The 26,781-nt window shown below is 38.3% G+C and overlaps 1 protein-coding gene across 1 annotated transcript; it reads right to left on the bottom strand.

The window, feature by feature from the left end:
- Window positions 1-1,526: 1,526 nt before the first annotated feature.
- On the bottom strand, window positions 1,527-26,781 carry LOC133535646 (solute carrier family 2, facilitated glucose transporter member 11-like). The gene is made up of 12 exons (XM_061875607.1): window positions 26,634-26,781; window positions 26,253-26,351; window positions 20,977-21,137; window positions 20,629-20,753; window positions 13,308-13,437; window positions 13,094-13,242; window positions 11,676-11,863; window positions 7,955-8,065; window positions 5,610-5,711; window positions 5,457-5,532; window positions 5,243-5,370; window positions 1,527-1,861 (listed from the first exon to the last, which is right to left on the bottom strand). The coding sequence occupies exons 1-12, from the start codon at window positions 26,655-26,657 to the stop codon at window positions 1,649-1,651; spliced, it is 1,506 nt and encodes a 501-aa protein (XP_061731591.1). The 5' UTR covers window positions 26,658-26,781; the 3' UTR covers window positions 1,527-1,648.

Below are 26,781 nucleotides of genomic sequence, written 5' to 3' on the forward strand. Positions count from 1 at the left end.
CAAAAACTAGCTAATTCGAATATTTTTGAAAAAATTAAAAAAAGAATTTATGGAACATCATCTGTCATTTTTCCTGATTAAGATTAATTTTAAAATTTTGATGACATGTTTTAAATAGGTTAAAATCCAATCTGCACTTTGTTAGAATATATAACAAACTGGACCAAGCTATATTTCTAACAAAGACAAATCATTATTCCTTCTAAATTACCCAGAACAAAAATTTTCAAAGAAATTCAAAAGACTTTGAAATAAGATTTAAATTTGATTCTACAGATTTTCTAGATTTGCCAGAATTTTTCTTTTAAATTTTAATCATAATAAGTTTGAAGAAATATTCCACAAATATTCTTTGTCGAAAAAACAGAAGCTAAAATGAAGAATTAAATTAAAATATATTTATTATTCTTTACAATTATAAAATAAAAAAAATACTTGAACATTGATTTAAATTGTCAGGAAAGAAGAGGAAGGGATTTAAAAGGCAAAAAGGTATATGTGTTTAAAAATCCTAAAATCATAAGGTTGTATTTTTTCTCTAAAATTGTCTTTCTGAAAGTTATAAGAAGCAAAGTAAAAAAACCAAACAAATGAGTTTATTTAAACAAGTGAAGACAAGGTCCTTAAAATATTTTCTTGGATTTTCAAATTCTTTTTGTTTTGTCTCTCTTAGAATTAAAAATGTCGAGCAAAGCAAGACCAGCTTGCTAGTAAAAAATTACAATTTAAAAAAATAGAGGCAGCTCACTGGTAAGTGTTGCTATTTCAGCTATTTTTAGAACAGGCCAGCGGGCTACTCATCTGGTCCTTACGGGCGACCTGGTGCCCACGGGCACCGCGTTGGTGACCCCTGATCTAGACCCAAAACACATAGTCTTTCCAATCCAATCTAAAGCTACTTGCCTTGTTTTTTTTTATAAATTCGACAAAATTATTCACACTTTTTAAAAATCTAATTAACGTCATTCTTAATTAAGTAGAATATAGTTATTTTTTTCAGTCCTTACAAATGTGTTGAAATTGTATTTGTTGAACTATATTTTTCTTCGCGTTTTTCCTGAAAAACGACGCACTGCTCCTATCTGCTGTTAAACTGGAGTACTGCAGATCCTATTCTGATCTACCGGCCTCCCTTGATTTTGCTTTGTTTTTGTTTAAAATAAATCAATCGTGTCACCATTTATAATATAACTGTTCTATATTTCATTTGTTAAATGTTTTTTTCAAACAGTGTCATGTTCTAAAATATGTTTCTATTCAATATATTATGTTATTTCTGCTTTGTTTTTTTCCCCAGCGTCAAACTACGCAGTGTCGCCCCCTGCTGTCAGGCTTGCAGGTCACACTCGAAATGAGCCACCTCGCAAGCTTTGGATTTGATTGAATAACAAATTGTACCAACACAATTTATGTTGTGGAGTACAGTAAAAGCTTTATTTGTATTTAGTTAAAAAGAAGAATGAATAAAAAAGGGAAATAAACATGTACGATATAATATTTATTGGATTACAATTAATACCTACAAATATTTAAGTCTCATACACATGTGTTCTCATTCACACGCACACTCGCACGCATGCAGAGCTTGACTCTAATATATGATTGCTGCATTATATCATCTTGTGTTGTCAAAGAAGATGAAAGGTGTCTAAAAGGCCGTGGACGCACACACTTGGCCCGCCTGATACTGACTTTGACCATGACCCTTGCTTTCCTGGTTCTTGAAGTTCAGCTTGTGGAACTCAGCGGTGATGGCCGATAAAGACTTGCCCTTGGTCTCCGGCAGAACCAGGCCGACGTACAGCGCGGAGAGCAGGCACACAGCGGCGAAAGGCACGAAACAATACTGGCGCATCTCACTCTGCCAAAGACAACGAGGAGTTTAACATAGTGGCCGCCAGAGAGCACCATAGTGATAGTGGTAAGAGACTGAAAGCGCTGTAAAATAAAATGACATTGTTGAAAACAATTATTTAAAAAAATCATTTGAATCTAAAAAATACAGAAACATATCTAAATAAACTATGTTATAAATAAAAGGAAACTGAAACCATAGAAAAAATAGAGAATTGAAAAAAAATCTAATGATTTGATGGACCGAAATAAATCAATATAAACAAAAAATACATTTATAGTATAACAGTTGAATACAATACAACATTCAATATTAAAGATAAGTCACATACTGGCAATCAACAAATAATTAAAATTGAGTAAATTATTCTAAAATAAAATGGGTGGACTGCACAAAATAAATCAATAAAAAGACACAAAAATAACGATCGAACAATTTAGTTAAAAAAGCTTACTTGAAAGAAAATGTTTTAATTATTTTAAGATATCAATCAATAACTTCCATTTAAATACTGCAAATTAACCAGATTAAAGTATAATTGACTCTAAAAAAAAGAAAATTATGAAAAAAAGAAGAAAACAACAAATCTAAACTAACAAAAGGATAAATCACATATTTCTGATTAATGAATACAAAAAGGACTGAATACAAAAGGGAGTGAAAATAGTGCAAAATTGAATGACATTATTTAAAATAAATCAATATTGATATTTTCTGCGATCAGGAGGCGGCTTGTTCGGGGTGTACCCTGCCTTCTGCCCGAATGCAGCTGAGATAGGCTCCAGCGACCCCCCGCGACCCCAGAAGGGACAAGCGGTAGAAAATGGATGGATGGAATAATGAAATTTCTTGGCTAAATACAAAAACATTTAATTTGTTGAAGGAAGCAGAAGATAGACTGGGAAATTTAACCATTAAAAATAAAAATCACACAACTTGAACCATTGGATTATTAATATTTATGATTAAATTGTTTTAAAATAATCAAAATCACTTAATTGGTTGATTGATTAAAAAGAGACAAACTAGAATAAAATCACACAATTAGGAAATCTAATGATTGTAAAAAAAACTAAATGGAAAGAACAAAACAATTTCACTTAAATAGATAAATAAATAAATAAAGAAAGAAAGAAAGAAAGAAAGAAAGAAAGAAAGAAAGAGACTAATGCTGGTAAGGTTTTCACAATCTGAAACTGATATCGGTCCAAAATCAGAACAAAAACAGATGATATCACTTGCAAATAAAATGTCAGTTACATGCAGTCCTGCAGCGTATTTACTTATGCAAAGCTGGACAGCCAGTTAACATCTAAATGTCCTCCATTAGGCACACAAGGTTGTTTTTTCTTCTATTTTTGTAAAGTCATTTACCAAAGGTAAACATGGTAGGCTATAGGCTACTCAAAGCTAGCAGCTACACAACAGCTAAGCACACAAGCTAGACATACACTATATTGCCAAAAGTATTTGGCCAACCATCCAAATGATGAGAATAAGGTGTCCTAATTACTTGGCCCGGTGTATAAAATCAAGCAGTCAGGTATGGAGACTGTTTCTACAAACATTTGTAAAAGAACAGTGATTTCCAGCGTGGAACTATTATAGGATGCCACCTGTGCAACAAATCCAGTTGAGAAATTTCCTTGCTCCTAAATATTCCAAAGTCAACTTTATTATAGGAAAAGTGAAGAGTTTGGGAACAACAGCAAGTCAGCCACCAAGTGGTAGGCCATGTAAACTGACAGAGGGGGGTCAGCAGATGCTGAAGCGCATAGTGAAAATACTTTCTGCACAATCAGTTCCCACAGAGCTCCAAACTTCATGTGACCTTCCAATTAGCCCACGTGCAGTACACAGAGAGCTTCATGGTATAGGTTTCCATGGCCGTTGAGCTGTATCTAAGCCATACATCAGCAACTCCAATGCAAAGCGTGGGATGCAGTGGTGTAAAGCACATCGCCACTGGACTCTACAGCAGTGGAGACGCCTTCTCTGGTGTGATGAATCATGATTTTCCATCTGGCAATCTGATGGACTAGTCTGAGTTTGGAGGTTGCCAGGAGAACAGTACATTTCGGACTGCATTGTGCCGAGTGTGAAATTCGGTAGAGGAGGAATTATGGTGTGGGGTTGGTTTTTCAGGAGTTGGGCTTGGCCCCTTAATTCCAGTGAAAGGAACTTTGAATGCTCCAAGATACCAAAACATTTTGTACAATTCCATAGGATGGCACTTCAAGTTCATATGTGAGTAAAGACAGGTGGCCAAATACTTTTGGCAATATAGTGTACGTAACAAGTCTCCTCCATTGAAAAATAGTGAGGTCTAAAACAGCACATGTGTCAATATAAATATAATCAAACAAATATAGTTGCATATTACTTCCACAAACAGAGGCTACAAGGCAGAAGCATATTAAAAAGTATCCAGTAACAAATGTGTCCGCATCATTCAACTTACTGCATCATCATCTTAACTTAATACATTTTTTGAAACAATTACCATGCCACTTCACCTACAGGCAGCATAAGTCAATTCCAGACAGATAATAATTAAATAGGAAGTCAATTACAGACAGTTAATAATTAAATAGGAAGTCAATTCCAGACCGTTAATAATTAAATAGGTTAGTGTTTTTCATAGCTACCATTGTTTTCTGTTTGACAAATTTCACTTTATCAAACCTTTTCTAATATTCCACACTAAATAAATAAATAAATAATAAATGGGTTGTACTTGTATAGCGCTTTTCTACCTTCAAGGTACTCAAAGCGCTTTGACACTACTTCCACATTCACCCATTCACACACTGAAGCTGCCATGCAAGGCGCTAACCAGCACCCGTCAGGAGCAAGGGTGAAGTGTCTTGCTCAGGACACAATGGACGTGACGAGGTTGGGATTGAACCAGGGACCCTCGGGTTGCGCACGGCCACTCTTCCACTGCACCACGCTATACACTACAAAATCATAAAGTACCTAAAGTACCAATGATTGTCACACACACACACTAGGTGTGGCAAAATTATTTTCTGCATTGAACCCATCATTTTTGATCACCACCTGGTAGGTGAGGGGAGCAGTGAGCAGCAATGGTGGCCGTGCCCAGGAATAATTTTTGGTGATTTAACCCCCAATTCCAACCCTTGATGCCGAGTGTCAAGCAGGGAGGTAATGTGTCCCATTTTTATCATCTTTGGTATTACTGAGGCGGGGTTTGAACTCACGACCTACCAACCTCAGGGCGAACACTCTAACCACTAGGCCACTGAGTAGGTTTCGTGATCCATGCTAATATCGTATCAGATGAATATTGGTATCGCCAATACTCAAGATTGCAATGATGTTCTGTTTACATTTTGTCTGGACAAGAGTACATGTACAAACCACGAGAAAGGGAAAGATCATTCCAACGATGAAGAGGTTAATCCACATCATGGAGCCAGCGATCATGTACGCCGCTGGCCGAGCCGTTTGATTGAACACTTCCGTGGGAAGAAGTCCTGTCACACCCGCTGGAAGAACAACATTGAAGAACGCTAGTAAGAATAACGAAGTGCAATAATCTATCCTGCGATGCGTGTGATGGTGCCACACTGACCTGGACCCATGCCAAAGCTGAGGATGTAAGTGAAGATGCAGGCCATGCTCAGGTACGGCATCCAGGATACCAGGTGCTGCGCTCAGCACATCACAACAAAACACGGTAACACAAAACAACATAACACACCGCAAATCCATCTGGTGGAAATACCTCGTAATACAGTGCGATGGTGAAGACAATCGCCCACACGGTCATGAGGATGAAGCCTCCCATCAGCAGGAACCTGCGACCTTTGCGCTCGATCAGCAGGTTCTGAAAACATGTCAAGATATCAACTTCTAATGTGGCTAACTTTTAGAAACATATCTCAGCACGACACAGTGTGTAATAATAAACGCAGCTTATTTTTAAGGCAAAGCGTTTCATTAAATTCTTCTAGGCATACTTCATATTTGGGCCCGTTAGTATACTTTACATCTTTGATTCATAACAATTCTCAAAATCAAACATTTTGAAAATTAAGTTTCACTGTTTTTTTCAGCACCTTGTGTTTGGGAGTCAATGAAATAATTTGTTATTTTATCATGTAAAAAAATGTTTTTTTATATTTTATTTAACTATATGTACAAACCCCAATACGGGTGAAGTTGGTGTGTTGTGTGAATTGTAAATAAAAACAGAATACAATGATTTGCAAATCCTTTTAAACTTACATTCAATAGAATAGACTGCAAAAACAAGATAGTTAACGTTCGAACTGGAGAACGTTATTTTTGGCAAATATTAGCTCATTTGGAATTTGATGCCTGCAACATGTTTCAAAAAAGCTGGCATAAGTAACAAAAAGACTGAGAAAGTTGAGGAATGCTCATCAAACACTCATTTGGAACATCCCACAGGTGAACAGGCTAATTGGGAAAAGGTGGGTGCCATGATTGGGTATAAAAGCAGCTTCCATTAAAATTCTCAGTCATTCACAATTTAGGATGGGGCGAGGGTCACCACTTTGTGAACAAATGCGTGAGCAAATTGTCAAACAGTTTAAGAACAATATTTATCATCAAGCTAGTGCAAGCAATTTAGGGATTTCACCATCCAAGGTCAGTAATATCATCAAAAGGTTGAGAGAATCTGGAAAAATCACTGCACGTAACCTTGAATGCCCGTGACTTTGGATCCCTAAGGCGGTACTGCATCAAAAAACGACATCAGTGTGCAATGGATATCACCCAATGGGCTCAGGAACACTTCAGAAAACCACTGTCAGTAACTACAGTTGGTTGCTATATCTGTAAGTGCAAGTTAAAACTGTACTATGCAAAGCGAAACCCATTTACAAACAACACCCAGAAACGCAGCTGGCTTCGCTGGGCTCAAACTCATCTAAGATGGACTGATGCAAAGTGTAAAAGTGTTCTGTGGTCTGACAAGTCCACATTTCGAATTGTTTTTGGAAACTGTGGACATCATGTCCTCTGGAACAAAGAGGAAAAAAAAACCCATCCAGATTGTTATAGGCGCAAAGTTCAAAAGCCAGCATCTGTAATGGTATGGGGTCGTATTAGTGCCCAATGCATGGGTAACGTATTCATCTGTGAAGGCACCATTAATGCTGAAAGGTACATACAGATATTGGAGCAACATATGTTCTCATCCTAGCAATGTTATCATGGAAGCCCCTGCTAATTTCAGCAAGACAATACCAAGCCACGTGTTATAACAGCGTGGCTTCATAGTAAAGGAGTGCGGGTACTAAACTGGCCTGCCTGTAGTCCAGACCTGTCTCCCATTGAAAATGTGTGGCGCATTATGAAGCGTAAAATACCACAAAAGAGACCCCGGACTGTGGAACAACTTAAGCTGTACATCAAGCAAGAATGGGAAAGAATTCCACCTGAACAGCTTCAAAAATCGGTCTCTTCAGTTCCCAAACGTTTAGTGAGTGTTGTTAAAAGGAAAGGCCATGTAACACAGCCCCTGTGCCAACTTTTTTGCAACGTGTTGCTGTCATTAAAATTAAGTTTTTCAGTTTGAACATTAAATATCCTGTCTTTGCAGTCTATTCAGTTAAATATAGGTTAAAAAGGATTTGCAAATCATTGTATTCTCTTTTTATTTATAATTTACACAACGTGCCAACTTCACTTTTTTTGGGTTTTGTACTATGAAAATAATAATACATTTGATTTATTGAGAACTTTTCAAAAACGCAAAGACGCTTTAAAGGGTAAAACCCCCCCAAAAAACGAGTACATATAATAGCAAATAACAGTGAAAAAACAAAAAACAAAAAAAACAAAAACACACAAAACAGACCAAATGGCAATTAAAAGTTCATATAGAATGCAAGAATAATACAGATATAAAATATTAATGTATTTTAGTAATTGTAACACATTTAATTGACTTTATTTAAATGTATTCAACTTTAGACTGTTTCATTACCTGCATAAGTGAGGAGGATTTAGACATACAGTAGCCAACCCAATGTGTGTGTGTGTGTGCGCGCGCGCGTGTGTGTGTGCGTGTGTGTGTGTGTGTATGAAGCAACTTACACACATGATGCAGGCTGTGAATTCACACATGCCCGTGCCGATTGTGATATATTGGATTTGGTCATCACATACTCCCGCCTCTTTAAAGACGTATGACGCATAGAAGTAGATCTGCAAGACAACAGGGAGTCTTTTACGCGCTGAAGACCCTTCACAAGCACACACAGTTTTAGTCACTCAGTTAATTCTTTGTAAATCCGACAGGATTAAACTTAAACTTTGTGAACAGTCGGCACATTATTAGGTACCGTACATGTAATAATAACGCTAACTTTTGCTTAACGTTGTTAGGGAATTATTCACGAAACAATAGGTTTGTTATTCTGTATTGGGTAGCACTACTGACGCCATCAAACATCTGGAGCAGGGGTCCCCAAACTTTTAGATTCGGGGGCCGCATTGGGTTAAACAATTTTGTCCGGGACCGGGATGTGTCTATATATATATATATATATATATATATATATATATATATATATATATATATATATATATATATATATACATACATATATGTCTTAATTGGAATTATCCAGAGAATAGTGCTCGATACCGTGGTAAAGCGCAATATGTATGTGTGGGGAAAAGTCACAAGACTATTTCTTCTCTACAGAACTGTTTCATGAGGGGTTCCCTAAATCGTCAGGAGATTTATATATACATGTATAGATACATATATATATATATATATATATATATATATATATATATATATATATATATATATATATATATATATATATATATATATATACATATATATATATATATATATATATATATATATATATATATATATATATATATATATATATATATATATATATTTAAAAAAAATAACTATATATATATATATATATATGTATATATATATTAGGGCTGGGCAACGATTAAAAATTTTAATCGAAGTTAATCGCACTATTTCTCCGATTAATCGCGATTAACTGCATTGTATACGCAAAGCCCAATAATGAATTCAAAAGTAGTGTGTAGTGCACTTTTATTGGAATATTCTCCCACATGAACAAAAGCGCCAAAACATTTGTTGTGCAAACACAATTTAAATCAGTCCTTGTTAAACAGTTGCAGTTAAATAGCATATTTTATGAAAATCAACTCAAAAAATGTAAATACAAACATTTAAGCTTATTGCCACTGCCAGGGTATTTAAGTTATCCTGTTTGTTATGGAAAATAAATATAATCTACATACAAATCACTTAGCCACAATCATAACATCTGAACAGGCAATTTCTGAGGTAACAGCTGAACAGGCAATTTCTGAGGTAACAGCAGAAACATTTTTTTTTATCAGGGATCTTATGTTTAAAAAACCTATATTATAGGTAGTGGGCTGTTTTAGGGAATTTTTTATCAAATTATCCGTAGTAGCAATATTAATAATGTTGTGTTTATTCTGCGTAGTGCACTTAAAATAATTATGACCATATCTAGGAATTGATATGATGGGAATTTTCCGATTGTTTGCTTGGTGCTTTGATAAACTGAACGCATCATATACATGGTACTATATTGTGATGTTATGAGCCAGGGAAAAAAAGAACTACCCTACTCAGCATGCAACAGGAGTGACGAGCATGCGCGGTAGCCCGGTATAGGTTGTGTGTCGCCATGGCGGCATCTTGTATGTTGTGATATGCACGCTCTGAAAGCAAACGTTAAGAACTCAGCCAACACTCCTCGTCTGCATTATTCATAAATAGACAGACAACACATATACTCCGCTGCTTCACAGGCTGCTGGATGTAGCCGGCAAAGTATTCCCATGCTAGCTAGCCGGTCTAGCAAACACGCGTCATTCAGTCCAAAACGGCCCGATCTATCCACATTCAGAATTGTCTGGCGGTCGTAAGTGATCCCGAAGTGAACACGCTGTAAGCCAGCCATGAAATTTGCAGAATTGTCCGATATTTTTGCCAAATGTTCCATCTTTACCAAGAGCCCCTCGACGCCGAAGTACATCCGGGAGATGCCATCTTGTTAAGAAAAGGCGTTAACAAAATAAAAGCATGTAAACAACATACGCAAATGTGCGATAAAATAATTGTCGGCGTTAATAGATTGATGAGTTAACGCGTAATTAACGCATTAATTTGCCCACCCCTAATATATATATATATATATATATATATATACTTATATATATAAATATATATATATATATATATATATATATATATATATATATATATATATATATATATATATATATATATATATATATGTATATATATATATATATATATATATATATGTATATATATCTGTCCATTGAGCCATTTTCCACAGCTTATCCCCTTTGGGGTCGCGGGGGGCACTGGTGCCTATCTCAGCTACATTCGGGCGGAAGGCGGTGTACACACTGGTCAAGTCGCCACCTCATCGCAGTATATATATCTATCTATATCTATATATAGATAGATAGATGGATACAGTAGATGGATAGATAGATAGATAGATAAATAGATAGATAGATAGATAGATAGATAGATAGATAGATAGATAGATAGATAGATAGATAGATAGATAGGTAGATAGATAAATAGATGGATGGATGGATGGATGGATGGATGGATAGATGGATGGATGGATGGATGGATGGATGGATGGATGGATGGATGGATGGATGGATGGATGGATAGATAGATAGATAGATAGATGGATAGATAGATAGATAGATAGATAGATAGATAGATAGATAGATATATTCAGAGCGCCATGATGTCACGTTATCAATGGGAAAATGCATTTTTAGACAATATGATTTGTCTGAGCAGCCAGGAGACACCGAGAGTAACAATTAGTAGAAAATTGATTAGAAAGGACAGATTTTAAAAAACAAAAAAAATTAAAAATAAAATCTTTTATTATTTTTTTTTTAACTTGGAAATTCCCTTAGGCCAGATTTTGGCCAGATCCGGCCCACGGGCCATTATTTGGGAACCCCTGATCTGGAGGCCCAATTTCATTGTCTTCTTTTCATTTTACTTTCACTTTCCAAACATAACGCTAAACTTTGGAGCTGTTGATCCACTTTAATAAAGTTCTGTTACAACCACTTCACTTCCAATACAATGAAGCCTCGAGCATTGGCCCATACCGAAGTTAAGCCGATACAATATCAGCAGGAATCCTAAACACTTTAATTATTTTGTAGTTGGAAAATCAAGTGAAATTAGTCAGAAACGATGATAGTTACGAAAAACACCAACCTTGTGACTGAATGATGTTGTTTTTAAATTGAACCGAGGTGCTAATTAGTTTTTTGTGAAACCAAGTGGTCTCAATAATTCATTAAGTTAAGTTAGTTGAATGATGTGGACACGTTTGTTACTGGATACTTTCTAATACATATTTTATTTTGACAAATGCGCTGTTTTACACTGAATTATTGTTCAATGAAGGACACTTATTACGTATGTCTTTTTTGTGTGCTATTGTGTGCTGAGTTGTTGTGTTAGCTACTAATAACCGATAGCCTACTATTTTTACGTTTTGTAAATGACTTGACTATCCATCCATTTTCTACCTAGAATACAGGAAAAGGTGGAAATTTAAGAAGTGTCAATGAGAGTTTAAACTGCCAATCACAGCATTCATTTTTTATGCGACCAGCTGTAACCTTCTCCAATTTCCAATCAAGATGCAACATTCGATCCTGCGCGTGCGGTGTCAATGACATCGTGCAACATACTACACACCGAGTCGTTGCCGCACAGCTGCATAGCGCTGCTGACAACCATGACGGTGATGAGCTGCCAGCGCACCGTGCGGTCACCAAAGAGCTCCCAGGGACGCCTGGGCCTCAGGCCCTTGGTTTCGGCCTGTTCTTGCAGGATCTCGGCCAGCTCGCTGCTCTGGACTTCGCAGCCACGCAGTCGCCGCAGAGCTGAGGACACAACCTCAATGAGCTCAATGTGTTGCTTTTTATAATTTACTGATGAAGGTTGAAATATTTTTGGAAAAGCCAGCATTGTGACAAAAGTCCATCTATTCATTTCATTTTCTTCTGCTTAGCCGAGGTTGGGTCGCGGGGGCAGCAGTCTAAGCAGAGAAACCCAGACTTCCCTCTCCCCAGCCACTTTGTCCAGCTCCTCCCGGGGAATCCAGAGGCGTTCCCAGGCCAGCCGGGAGAAATAGTCTTCCCAACACGTCCTGGGTCTTACCCTTGGCCTCCTGCTGGTCGGACATGCCCTAAACACCTCCCTAGGGAGGCGTTCGGGTGGCATCCTGACCAGATGCCCAAACCACCTCCTCTGGCTCCTCTCGATGTGGAGGAGCAGCGGCTTTACTTTGAGCTCCCCCCGGATGACAGAGCTTCTCATCCTATCTCTAAGGGAGAGCCCCGCCACACGGCGGAGGAAACTCAATTGGCCGCTTGTACCCGTGATCTTGTCCTTTCGGTCATAACCCAAAGCTCATGACCATAGGTGAGGATGGGAACGTAGATCAACCAGTAAATTGAGAGCTTTTCCTTCTGGCTCAGCTCCTTCTTCACCACGACGGATTGATACAGCATTTGCATTACTGAAGACGTCGCACTGATCCGCCTGTCGATCTGACGATCCACTCTTCCCTCACTCGTGAACAAGATTACGAGGTACTTGAACTCCTCCACATGAGACAAGAGCTCTTCCCCAACTCGGAGATGGCACTCCAGGCGAGAACCATGGACTCGGACTTGGAGGTGCTGATTCTCATCCCAGTCGCTTCACACTCGGCTGCAAACCAATCCAGTGAGAGCTGAAGATCTTGGCCAGATGAAGCCATCAGGACCACATCATCTGCAAAAAGCAGAGACCTATTCCTGCAGCCACCAAACCGGATCCCCTCAACGCCTTGACTGCGCCAAGAAATTCTGTCCATAAAAGCTATGAACAGAGTCGGTGACAAAGGGCAGCCTTGGCGGAGTCCAACCCTCACCGGAAACGGGTCCGACTTACTGCCGGCAATCCGGACCAAGCTCTGACACCAATCATACAGGGAGCTTGAGCTCTCCCCTCAGGACATAAGTCATTCATAAGATTTTTAAATGGCTTTGAAATAAGGACAATTCGACCACATGCACGAGCTAATGAAAAAATACAAAATTGTTTTTGCTTTCTATTGAGATACCCACCCTTGATGCAGGCCTCTTTGTCCTCCTGGTCTATGAGTAAGTATCTGGGGCTTTCTGGGAACCACGGCAGGGTTAGGAGCTGAATCAAGCCAGGAAGGGCGTTACTGGCAAGAAGATACTGCCAACATGACTCGCTGCCCAGAATCTCTCTACAAGCATAAGATTCTACAGTTATTGTGCTTTTTCATGATCATTATCAGAACATCATCCTCACCTGAGTCCCACAACTTGTCCCAGCACCACACCAAAGGCTGTGAAAACTGCAGAGGACAAAGCCACGGCCCCTCTCAAGTGCTTCGGTGCACTCTCTCCAAAATACATCGGCTGCACGTTCATGCTGATTCCTGCAAGACAAACAGATTAGGGAATTATAGTTCTTTGTACTGGTGGTCAACAACCCTTGGCTCTCGAGCCACATTTGGCTCTTTAGTGCCACCCTAATGGCTTCATGGAGCATTTTTTTTAAATAATTGAAAATGGAGAAAGAGGGGGAAAAAATACAAACAAACGTAACAGTTTGTTTACATGTAAAATCTTCCACTCCTTCTTGGTCTCATTTTGTCCACTAAAAGTTTTATGTTGTGCCTGAATGCTGCAGAAAGGTGAGCTTTGTTGACGTTATTAACTTGTTGGAGAGCTAATCAGGCAAATTTGGTCAGAGCATGACTGCAAGCTAATCAATGCTAACATGCTATTTGGGCTAGCTGCATGTACATAGTGCATCATTATGCCTCATTTGTAGCTATATTTGATCTCATCTAATATTCTATATCATTGTATATAATTTAGTTTTGCATGTTTCAAGTAAGGACTTCACGGTGGTAGAGGGGTTAGTGCGTCTGCCTCACAATACGAAGGTCCTGCAGTCTTGGGTTCAATCCCAGGCTCGGGATCTTTCTGTGTGGAGTTTGCATGTTCTCCCAGTGACCTTGTGGGTTCCCTCCGGGTACTCCGGCTTCCTCCCACTTCCAAAGACACGCACCTGGGGATAGGTTGATTGGCAACACTAAATTGGCCCTAGTGGGTGAAGGTGAGTGTGAATGTTGTCTATCTGTGTTGGCCCTGCGATGAGGTGGCGACTTGTCCAGGGTGTAGCCTGCCTTCCGCCCGATTGTAGCTGAGATAGGCGCCAGCGCCCCCCGTGACCCCAAAATGGAATAAGCGGTAGAAAATGGATGGATGGATGTTTCAAGTAATATTGGCTGCATTTCAGATAGTTGTGTGTGTGCCATGTTGTTCCAGACCACAGCAAACATTACCTAGCTTGCCAAAGATTGTAATAAATCTATTAGAAAAAGACAGCCTGCCGTTTTCTTTAACTTGGACACACACATCTATAGCCTTGGCCATTACAAGACAGTCATTTTAAGGAGCTATCTCACCTTCTAATTTACTAATGGTCTCTAATGTTGTAAAAATGTGTAGAATAAATATTACTTTTCAACATTTCTGTCAACGAAGATTTGCTTCAGCCTGCGACACATAGTCATTTTGATAGTAGGCTATTATAGCTAATAGACACTTATATAATGCATTGTCTTCATCATATCACATATATAAGACTTTAGGAGTCATTTTGATAGTAGGCTATTATAGCTAATATAGACACTTATATAATGCATTGTCTTCATCATATCACATATATAAGACTTTAGGAGTCATTTTGATAGTAGGCTATTGTAGCTAATATAGACACTTGCATCATGATTTGTCTTCATTATAAGACTTGTTTACAACTTTTCAATTTTTGCGACTCCAGACAGATATGTTTTTTTATATTTTTGGTCCAATATGGATGGCTCTTTCAATGTTTTGGGTTCCCGACCCCTGTCTTAAACGTAGTGTACTGAAGCATAGCGTAGCGCAACACAGCGTAACGTAACGTAGCTTAACATAACATAGCATAGGATAGGTGTCCAAAGTGTGGCCCGGGGGCCATTTGCGGCCCACATCTAATGTTTTAACGCCCGCGGCACTTTCTAAAAATACTATTAAAAAAAACAAAAAACATTAAAGTGAAGTAAAAGAGCTAACAGGTGAAATCTAACAAGAATATGTTGCAAAGTGGACTTCACGGTGGCAGAGGGGTTAGTGCGTCTGCTTCACAATATGAAGGTCCTGAGTAGTCAGGGTTCAATCCCGGGCTCGGGATCTTTCTGTGTGGAGTTTGCATGTCCGTGGGTGCCCTCCGGGAAGTGGCTTCCTCCCACTTCCAAAGACATGCACCTGGGGATAGGTTGATTGGCAACACTAAATTGGCCCTAGTGTGTGAATGTGAGTGTGAATGTTGTCTGTCTATCTGTGTTGGCCCTGCGATGAGGTGGCGACTTGTCCTGGGTATACGCCGCCTTCCGCCCGATTGTAGCTGAGGTAGGCATCAGCGCCCCCCGCAATAAGCGGCAGAAAATGGATGGATGTTGCAATGTTGACTCTAATAACTACGGTTGTTAACAGCAAAAGGATGCGACCGAAAATTCGGTTTAAGAAGTGGGCGGTTTGGCTACACCGGATACAGCCCCCTCAATCAATCAGATTCAGTTGTGCATCCTTAGGTTAATCCAGTGCAGACACATGAACCGTTTATCATGACAAACTAGAAATCAGTTGACGGTTTTTGTCTTAAAAACTACACGAGAGCCAGGGTTGTCCGTGGAAAGAATCACGTTTCCGTGTTTTGTTTCTTGTGTAGCTGGAATCGAGAATAAAGGTAGACACGTGGACCAGGTGTCATGCGAGACTCAAAATCAGTGGAGAGTTTATCTTTAAAACAACGAACAAATCATGGCTGCCCGCCAAACAATTACCCGCAGTACACGTTATGTCAACATCGCGGACCGCCTCCATCATATTGTAACATCCCAAGTAATAGCGGAACAGACAGATTCTCAGTTTGTCTTTCCTTATTTCACAAAATGCATCGTTCTCGTACAACGGGCTCAATTTCAGTGTCTTGTTCTCTTTTCAACTTTACTTTCCCCTTTCAACTCCGCAACACACGTCACTTTCCATCCTTGTCCCAGAAGCCCTGCCTCCCCAGTCAAGCCATTCGCTAGAACCTGTAGGCGTCTGTGACCACACTGACTTGACTTGACTCATGGAAAAGAAATATAATTGGCATGTGTTTGCCTTTTTACTTTATTTAAGATCTTTAGGGACATATTATACACAGTATGTTGTGTTTCAAAATGTGAAAATACTGTCACATTTATAGAATTTTTTTTTTTTTATATTTGAAGATGAATTTGCCTCTTGGTGTTCTCATTCATCAGGTTATTTTTATTCTCATGGCATTCAACTGATCAGTTTTATTAGAACACGTTTGGCCTCTAGTTCGAGTAGTTTTCATCTGATCATGCTCATAAACCTAGCTTGGACAGATCTGGTCTGAGCGCTGGGTGCCAAGGTCCTAACTATTTATCGTCTAACATGAGGAGACAGGTATGTACAGGAATGAATGCACATGTTCTTTTGTGGTGTAAAAAAGAATGGGTCAATCAACAAATGTTAACCCTAGACTCGAATCATTCATACATCGTATCAAATCTTATTAAATCGTTCATACACTAAATCGAATCATATTGAATTCTTCATACACTAAATTGAATCTCATCAAATCTTTCTGTTTTATAAATAAATTGTTTTTAAATCACATCGTAACCCATGTATTGAGATGCGTATCAAATCATCCGTCACGAAGAGATTTACATATCCACTAATGACACAAAGCTGGTATGCAAGCAGTTTTTCTTTAAAACTGTCACTTCTCAAAAATAATACCGGTAATAATGACAATAAATTAAAATTAATTTTATGAATTGTTGATCTTTTCAAGTTTCCAATTAATTCACATCAAATTAGTGCTGGCGATATATCGATGTACTCGATATATCGCGGGTTTGTCTGTGTTCTCACGCAGTTAATTTTAGCTGCTGGCATTACACTACAGGCACTTCCCACTCTTTCTTGTCTCTCCTTCTCACAGACAGCAAGCGCACCTTTCTTATATACGTGACAATGTATGAATTGCCCATCCTTCTTCTATTCTCTGTCACAATTTTTCTAACCATGCGGAACACCCTCCCTGATGATGCATTGCTGTTTGGCACGCACAAAAGTGCTTTCATCAAATGTACTAGAGTCTGGAATCTTCCATCTCTACCTAGCATTGCCCAAAACCGGTCAATCTTTGCTTCCTGAGGAAGATCTTCACTGCCAAGCAATTGGTAGTCCACTACTTTTTCCCGGAGGTTATCCAGCTCCAATCGCAGCTGTGGCTTGGAACTTACAAGCGTATTTCTTCATCTTACTCGTCGTCGGCGTGGCCATGGCTGTATCTTCTTTGTTCTTCTGCACTCTCTAAAAGCCGTAGAAGTTATTGTCACATATGCATGTACAGTAGATGGCAGTATTGTCCTGTTTAGGAGTGTCACAACATTGCTGTTTACGGCAGACAAACTGCTTTACGGTAGACGAAAACGTGACTGCCGTTGTTGTGTGTTGTTACCACGCTGGGAGGACGTTAATGAAACTGCCTTACAATAAACCCACATAAGAAACCAAGAACTCACCCTCGATCATTCTAGAGTTATAACGTCATTGGGCAGGCATGCTGTTTATATTGTGGGAAAGCGGACGTGAAAACAGGCTGTCGACACGTCACTCAGGGCCGCATGGAGCTGGAGGGGGCTTGGCCTCCAGCGCCGCCTGAATTCCGGAAGATTTCCATCCATCCATCCATTTCCTACCGCTTATTCCATTTGGGTTCGCGGGGGGTGCTGGTGCCTATTCTTGCACTTTCTGTTTTGAAATGACATGAATGTTTGTGCCACTGCTTAATAACTGTTTAATAACTACAGTTTTGGTCAATTGACTTAGTTGTTATTTCCCTCTCTGCATGAAAGTTTAAAATGAGCATATATTAGGATAGATAGATAGATAGATAGATAGATGGATGGATGGATGGATGGATGGATGGATGGATGGATAGATAGATAGATAGATAGATAGATAGATAGATGGATAGATAGATAGATTGATAGATAGATAGATAGATAGATAGATAGATAGATAGATAGATAGATGGATGGATAGATAGATAGATAGATAAATAGATAGATAGATAGATAGATAGATAGATAGATAGATAGATAGATAGATAGATAGATAGATAGATAGATAGATAGATAGATAGATAGATAGATAGATAGATAGATAGATAGATAGATAGATAGATGGATAGATAGATAGATAGATAGATAGATGGATAGATAGTACTTTATTGATTACTTCAGGAGAGTTCCTCAAGGAAAATGTAGTTTAATGCAGTATGAACAAGAATGTTTTAATGTAGACACATAGAATCATCATACTGCTGTGATTATATGCATCAAGTGTTCATTCAAGGCTAAGGCAAAATATGGAGGTATATATCGTGTATCGTGACATGGCCTAAAAATATCGAGGTATTAAAAAAAGGCCATATCGCCCAGCCCTACATCAAATATTCCACTTTCAAATCTTTTTTGGGGAAAATGTTGCATATTTGCCATATAAAAAACTAAGTTTTCTTTGAAAAAAGGGCATTAAACAAACAAACAAAAACATGTTAAAAACTTTTTGGGGGGAAAATACTACACATTTTGTATTTTTGGCATTATAAATTTACTTTTTATTGACAGATCTAAAGTTGATGTAGAGATTTGAATGTTGAATATACATATATATTTTTTGGAAACATTTAAATATGAAATAAATAAAAAAAATTATGACCCGGACCCTTTTGGCTCGCCGGGACTAAACTTGAGGGGAGCCGTAAAAGTAAAAAAAAAAAACGCGATGTATTGTATTGGTTTTGAAATTAAATAATTGTAAAAGTGGCTGCCACATGGTTTGATTTTTCAGTGTGTTGCCCTCAGTGGAAAAAGTTTGGACACCCCTGATATAGTACAACATATGATAGCATAGCATAGCATGGCATAGCATGGCATAGCATGGCATAACATGGCATTCATTTACCATGAATTGATTAACGTGGACCCCAACTTAAACAAGTTGAAAAACTTATTCGGGTGTTACCATTTCGTGGTCAGTTGTACGGAATATGTACTGTACTGTGCAATCTACTAATAAAGTCTCAATCAATCAATCAAAAAAAAGCATAAAAGTAGAGCATAGATAACATAACATCGTATAGCATAGCATAGCACAACATAACTTAGACTTAGTGTATAGATCACATAGCAGAGCATAGCTTAGACCAGGGGTCACCAACCTTTTTGAAACCAAGAGCTACTTCTTGGGTACTGATTAATGCGAAGGGCTACCAATTTGATACACACTTAGATAAATTGCCAGAAATAGCCAATTTGCTCAATTTACCTTTAATAAATAAATCTATATATATTTAAAAAATGGGTATTTCTGTCGGTCATTATGTCGTACATTTTTTTTTCCTTTTACGGAATGTCTTTTGTAGAGAATAAATGATGAAAAAAACACTTAATTGAATGGTTTAAAAGAGGACAAAATACGAAAAAAAAAAAAATAAAATTTTGAAACATAGTTTATCTTCAATTTCGACTCTTTAAAATTTAAAATACAGCCGGAAAAAATGAATAGAAAAACTAGCTGATTCGAATCTTTTTGAAAAAAAATTAAAAAAATTATGGAACATCATTAGTTATTTTTCCTGATTAAGATTAATTTTAGAATTTTAATGACATGTTTTAAATAGGTTAAAATCCAATCTGCACTTTGTTAGAATATATAACAAATTGGCCCAAGCTATATTTCTGACAAAGACAAATCATTATTTCTTACAGATTTTACGGAACAAAAATTTTAAAAGAAATTCAAAAGACTTTGAAATAAGATTTGAATTTAATTCTACAGATTTTCTAGATTTGCCAGAATATTTTTTTTGAATTTTAATCACAATAAGTTTGAAGAAATATTTCACAAATATTCTTTGTCAAAAAAACAGAAGCTAAAATGAAGAATTAAATTAAAATGTATTTATTATTCTTTACAAAAAAAAAAAATAATAATTGAACATTGATTTAAATTGTCAGGAAAGAAGAGGAAGGAATTTAAAAGGTAAAAAGGTATATGTGTTTAAAAATCCTAAAATCATTTTCAAGGTTGTATTTTTTCTCTAAAATGGTCTTTCTGAAAGTTATAAGAAGCAAAGTAAAAATAATGAATGAATCTATTTAAACAAGTGAATACCAAGTCTTTAAAATATTTTCTTGGATTTTCAAATTCTATTTGAGTTTTGTTTCTCTTAGAATTAAAAATGTCGAGCAAAGCGAGACCAGCTTTCTAGTAAATAAATACAATTTTCAAAAAAGCGGCAGCTCACTGGTAAGTGCTGCTATTTGAGCTATTTTTAGAACAGGCCAGCGGGCTACTCATCTGGTCCTTATGGGCTACCTGGTGCCCGTGGGCACCGCGTTGGTGACCCCTGGCTTAGACCTAGAGCATCGATAGCATAGCATAGCATAGCATAGCATCACATATAAGCAAAACAAACTTACCTGCATTTATTCCAATAAGGACACGTGATAGGATGATCATTTCAAACGACCCGGCGGCACGACTTGTCAAAGCCAATAGAGCGCCGCTTAGGAGGAAGATATTGTTGAGCAGCAGGCATTTTTTCCTACAATAGAAGATTTGTGTCATAATTGTTTCATAAATTGCACTTGTTGCATTTCAAATTTTCAAAACTACATGTAGAGTGTCCCAGTGCTGTCAGTCAGAGAAAACTTAACCATTGTTCAATTAATTACCATAATGTAGTCCATTTGTATATGCCAAAGTCCAAACACATTAAACATTAACTCTAGTCTACTTCATTCTCGAACATGCCTCATCTGCAGTACCTCCCAAAGCGAATGGACATGGGTCCGGCAATGATAGCCCCCACTAAGCCGCCTAACGAGAAGATGGAGACGATAATGGTCCAGATCAGAGTCACCTGGTAGTCCTGCAGCTGGATGGCCCAGCGCTCCACAAAGGTCTCGTTGATGAAGGTCTGAATGAACTACAAGAAGACGCCATCACAAACGTCACAGTTAGTTTCCTCTTTGTACACACTGTAAAGGTTGTTGTTTGTAACAGTCACCTTAAACAATGTTTAAAAAAATACATATTTATGTCATGTAATAATTTAATTATTGGATAAGTTTTCACCATAAGGTATGTTTTCACTCATCAGAAAGCTACTTGCCCAATCCAACGACCTATACCACATCTCAGAACAATTTGATATTGTGCAAAAGTTTTGCAAAAGTTACTGCTTCATCAACTTAACTTAATTAACTATTGTGGCCAATAGTCAAGCCACAATTATAAACATACAGTAAATCTTTGTTTATCGCTGTTAATTGGTTCCGGGCCGTACCATGGTAAATTTTTGTCTCTCATGGACATTCACTTGTTGTTGTGAACTTTGGACTAGCGACAGTAAATACATCAAGGCCGCGGAACAGAGACACACTATGGGCTTATACACACACACACACATGTCCACAAAAAAATATATACGCCACACATACACCCTCCTGTCCCCCAATCCAACACCCTCGACGCAAATCCCGTAGGGGTGATGAATGGATGGTCAGCGCCTGAGAGCTGCAACCTACCACCATGACCTTGAACTACATTCCCTCTGTTGCTAGATATCTCGGGATGTATGTTGTAATTTTTATATATACTTTGCTATGGAGGTTGTTTCTCACTCCGAACTGGGCCCCTTTAGGAACCCAGTCTGGATTGTAGTTTTTTACTCATCCGTCCTCAGCGTTTACCTTTTTCCCATCTTTTACGGGGCGCCTTATGGCGACCCATCAGCATTCTTGTTCTGTAACCCTGAACACTGTTTGTTTGTCTAATCTTGAACAGGTTTGTGCTGAAAACAAAGTTTCGTTGTACTTGTGCAATGACAATAAAGACCTACATAACCTAATCTTTTGCTTGGGAGGAATAATTAATTATAAATCTAAACATGTTTACGGCCTTCTAAATATGATTTTTAACATAAGGGGCCTCGAGACATAAAATAACACCCACATAAACACCTTTTAGACCAGGGGTAGGGAACCAATGGCTCGCGAGCCAGATGTGGCTCTTTTGATGACTGCATCTGGCTCTCGGATAAATCTGAGCTGACATTGCTTAACATGATAAGTAATGAATAATTCCACTTGTAATCACAGTGTTAAAAATAACTTTCAAAATATAAAACATTCTCATGCATTTTTAATCCATCCATCCGTTTTCTACCGCACCTGTTCAAGAAGTTGCGTTAAAGGTAAGAAGTTATTTATTTATTATTGGTTAGTGTGGGACTTGCCCTCCTGGGGGTTCTTCAGACCACCAAGCACCGACATGAGAGCCTGTTTCAGGGTTACAATATTGTTTTATTTTTCAATCAGTCTCTCAGTTGCTTTCCAGCAATTGTCTTTTTCTCTTTCGTTCTCGCTCACGCTCTGGCTCCAGCCCCAGCCCCAACCCCGTCTCTCCTCCTGGCTGCTGCTTATAACAGAGCGACAGATGATTAGATAACAAGGCCCAGGTGGGCCATCTACACACCTGTCGCTGATTTCAAGGCAAATCCTGGCAACACCCCACTTCGCTGCAGGCCCGCAGGCCACGCCCCCTCCACATTTAGCTTCAGAATAACAATGTTATTACAAAGAATAAGAGACCTATTATACTCTAAAAATGTTGGTCTTACTTAAAAATGCAGTTGTGTTCAGTGTTAAAAAATATTTTATGGCTCTTAAGTAAATATATTCTAAAATATTTGGCTTCTTGGCTCTTTCAGTCAAAAAGGTTCCCGACCCCTGTTTAAGACCAAACCTCTGGGCAAATTAAGGCCCGGGGGCCAGATGTGGCCCGTTAAGCTTTTCAATCCGGCTCGCCGGACTTTTCCAAATATTATTTTTTAGATAATTAGGATGGAAACTGTAGCCGCCATTATGATATGCAGTGATGTTTTCAAATGACCCTAAGTCTTGAACTATACAAAGTATTTCAATGGTTGGAATCTGCGCTTTTGCAGGATATCACCAAATCACCGATCAACAATCACCAAAATTATTCCTGAGCGTGGTAACAGCTGTTGCTCACTGCTCCTCTCACTTCCCAGGGGGTGGAGCAAGAGTATGGGTCAAATGCAGAGGGTAATTTCACCACACCTAGTGTGTGTGTGATTATCAGTGGTACTTTAACTTTAACTTTAACTTTAATATACTAGTTACCAAGGTAATCTAATGAGTTACAATGGTAATCTAATTAGTTACTATGGTAATCTAAGTCACAGCAGCTCAGACGAAGCACCAAGCAGTGTGGAGTGGGAAGTGTTTCCAGAGTGGCCAGCATGAAATACGGGTGTCAGGGACAGACGCGGATGGAGATTTTTACAACTAAGTTCTAAAGCTTTGTGATAAATCAGATTGTAGGTGGGTTTTTTTTTTACCCTTTGCGGTCATATTTCTGTGTTTTTTGCATTTTTGTTGCATTTCGCTTGACTGAAAAATATGTCAATAGGGAGGGTGTGTGATGTTCAATGTTGTCAATATTCAGTGTTTTATCAAACATAGGTAATATTGTAAACCCCACATTCTTTATTTTCTCGGACATTCTGAGTGTCTCATTCAGTAAAAAAAGTTGAAATTCCATTCTGTTTTTAAGGCGGTCTGTCATAACGCTTTTAGCATTCAATCAGACATTATTGTGAACTTTCGTATTAGTGTTAGTAAAAATAGATATACCGGCCCCCAGACACATTTCTTTCTCTAAATTTGGCCGCCGAGTCAAAATAATTACCCAGGTCTGTTTTAGACTAATTTAATCCAGTAAATGAATGCTACCTGAGGCTGAGACAATCAGTGGCCATGATATTAAACAGCACTCTCTAATTGGTTTGGTTTAATCTCGTGACCGATGTTGATACAGATGTTACTAGTTTAATTTTGCCTCAATTTTCACTTTAGGAGTGACAACTGCGTAAAGAATGCCAGACCGACCTGATAAATCCAAATGAGAAAAAGATTATACAGTATTATCTGCTTGCAGGCGGTACCTGGTGGTTGTTTGAGCACACTGCAGTTAGTCCTGGACAGTCCCACTCCTCAATGTTGAGTCACATGCAAGATTCTCACAAGAATGTGGCCAAACTAATCGCTTATTTTAGGCCAAAAATATATTTCAAAACATACATAGCATGTTACTAGACACCGCGCTGTGCCCGGGAAGGGCCCTGTTTTGCTCGAAGAAGTGCACGTAAAATATCAAATAATGAATGACAGGGCGCTTCATATGAAACCTATTCCAAGCCTCTACCCGCTTTGTCACTGATTAATATAGAATGCAATATTCCCACTGTTCTACATGGCATGAAGTATATAATTGAAATGCGGTCAAATTGATGTTTTATCCTAAATTTATTTTGCACTAAAAGTACACTATTGAACAATTTATTACAAATGAAAGACATGCACCTGGGGATAGGTTGATTGGCAACACTAAATTGGCCCTAGTGTGTGAATGTGAGTGTGAATGTTGTCCGTCTATCTGTGATGGCCCTGCGATGAGGTGGCGACTTGTCCAGGGTGTACCCCGCCTTCCGCCCGATTGTAGCTGAGATAGGCGCCAGCGCCCCCCGCGACCCCGAAAGGGAATAAGCGGTAGAAAATGGATGGATGGATGGAATGTGTTTCAGTAAAAATCCTCTGAAGAACCTCTTCACTCGTATTTTTGTGTGCTACTTTATTAACCTGCTTTTTGGGGGGCACTTGTGGGAAATTTTGAAATAAAGGAAAACACAAAAAATTGCATCATTGGCTTTATTTCAACAAAAAATCTTAGGGTACATTAAACATATGTTTCTAATTGTAAGTTTGTCCTTAAATAAAATAGTGAACATATAAGACAACTTGTCTTTTAGTAGTAAGTAAGCAAACAAAGACTGCTTATTTAGCTGCTGACATATGCGGTAACATATTGTGTCATTTTCCATTCTATTATTTTGTCAAAATTATTAAGGACAAGTGGTAGAAAATTAATTATTAATCTACTTGTTCATTTACCGTTAATATCTGCTTACTTTCTCTTTTAACATGTTCTATCTACACTTCTGTTAAAATGTAATAATCACATATTCTTCTGTTGTTTGGATACTTTACATTAGTTTTGGATTATACCACAAATTTAGGTATCAATCCGATACCAAGTTGTTACAGAATTATACATTGGTCATATTCAAAGTCCTCATGGGTCCAGGAACATATTTCCGGAGTTTATAAACATAATATAAATGAAAAAAACAAAACAAAAGAAGATGTTGTGATGCCAAAAAATATAGACGTAATCATAGTAGTATTGACTAGATACGCGCCTGTACTTGGTATCATTACAGTGGATGTCAGGTGTAGGCCCACCAATGGTGTTTGTTTACTTTGTGACACAGGTGAGCTACGGTGTGAAGTGAAACATGTTTAACTATTGCTCGTTCTCCAGGGATGATACTTGTAAGAAACATACTTTATTTGTCGCCATGGAGGCGAGGATTAGTGTTTTAGAAGTAGTTAAAACACTGCCGACTGCAGCTGGATTTTAGCCGCTAGCTAGATAGCCATGTATTTAAGCACCTCTTCCTGAGAGCATTTCAGTGTTATAACTTCACCTTTATCGTTAGTTTTCCAGCCAAAATGTGTCCGTTCTCCCTTTTCTGTCCACACACTGTGTCTGCTTGTAAGTACTCTGTGATTGCGCGCTGCCGAACATGCTCCTCTGCTCGTAAACCAGCAATGACATGATGTGACGACGACGGGGGCGCTGGGTGGTGGGGGGCCAATATTTTTCAGAGGCGGTATAGTACCGAATATGATTAATTAGTATCGCGGCACTATTGTAATACCGGTAAACGGTACAACCCTAGTGCATGTACGAGCCAGTCTGCCCCACACAAGAGGATAGAGAAAAATAAGAAATGTATTGACTAAAACAGAATAAAAATGGTGCCTCGCAAAGCTCTTGTAAACTTCTACCATTTATGGAGATATCCGCTGACTTAGATAAGGCAAAATACATTACTATGTAAATAAATGTGTGTAAATAAATAAATAAAACACAAACAAATGTAGCAACTCACAGTCGTTGGAGCATTCATGATGGCCAGGTTGTATCCGTACTGAAGTGTGCCTCCAATGGCTGCGGAAGCAACCATCAGCACCAGAATCAACGAACTACTCTGTGAATATCAATTTAATATCTATTAAAGCATTTGTGAATTGTGTGGAAGTCCAGCATACATTCTTGGCCATTGTAACATTCTTTAAACATAAGCTGCATGACTGAATTAGTCCCAGAATAAATCATATGTAGAGCTTGTCCAAAGGTTCCTGCTGCTTAAACCCTCTAATAAGTAGGCAACTATTCCTGTGATAATGTAACTTTTATACTGATTATCCTTTGTTCATTTTATTGCAAGCCACAGCAAGCAAAAATAATAGACAAGCTTCATTGGACTTACCTTTTGTGGCCCGGCGTGTGACATCTTCAAGTTACCTTCTCCCTGCCAGTTAGTTGGAGCGCCTCTGACAGGTCCACTTGCAGACCCACGGGTCCTGAAGCAACTCTCTCATACCTGATTGGCCGCTGCGATGGCAGACGTCCTGTTT

This window comes from Nerophis ophidion, linkage group LG16 (genome assembly GCF_033978795.1).
Source record: "Nerophis ophidion isolate RoL-2023_Sa linkage group LG16, RoL_Noph_v1.0, whole genome shotgun sequence".
NCBI classification, from domain to species: domain Eukaryota; kingdom Metazoa; phylum Chordata; class Actinopteri; order Syngnathiformes; family Syngnathidae; genus Nerophis; species Nerophis ophidion.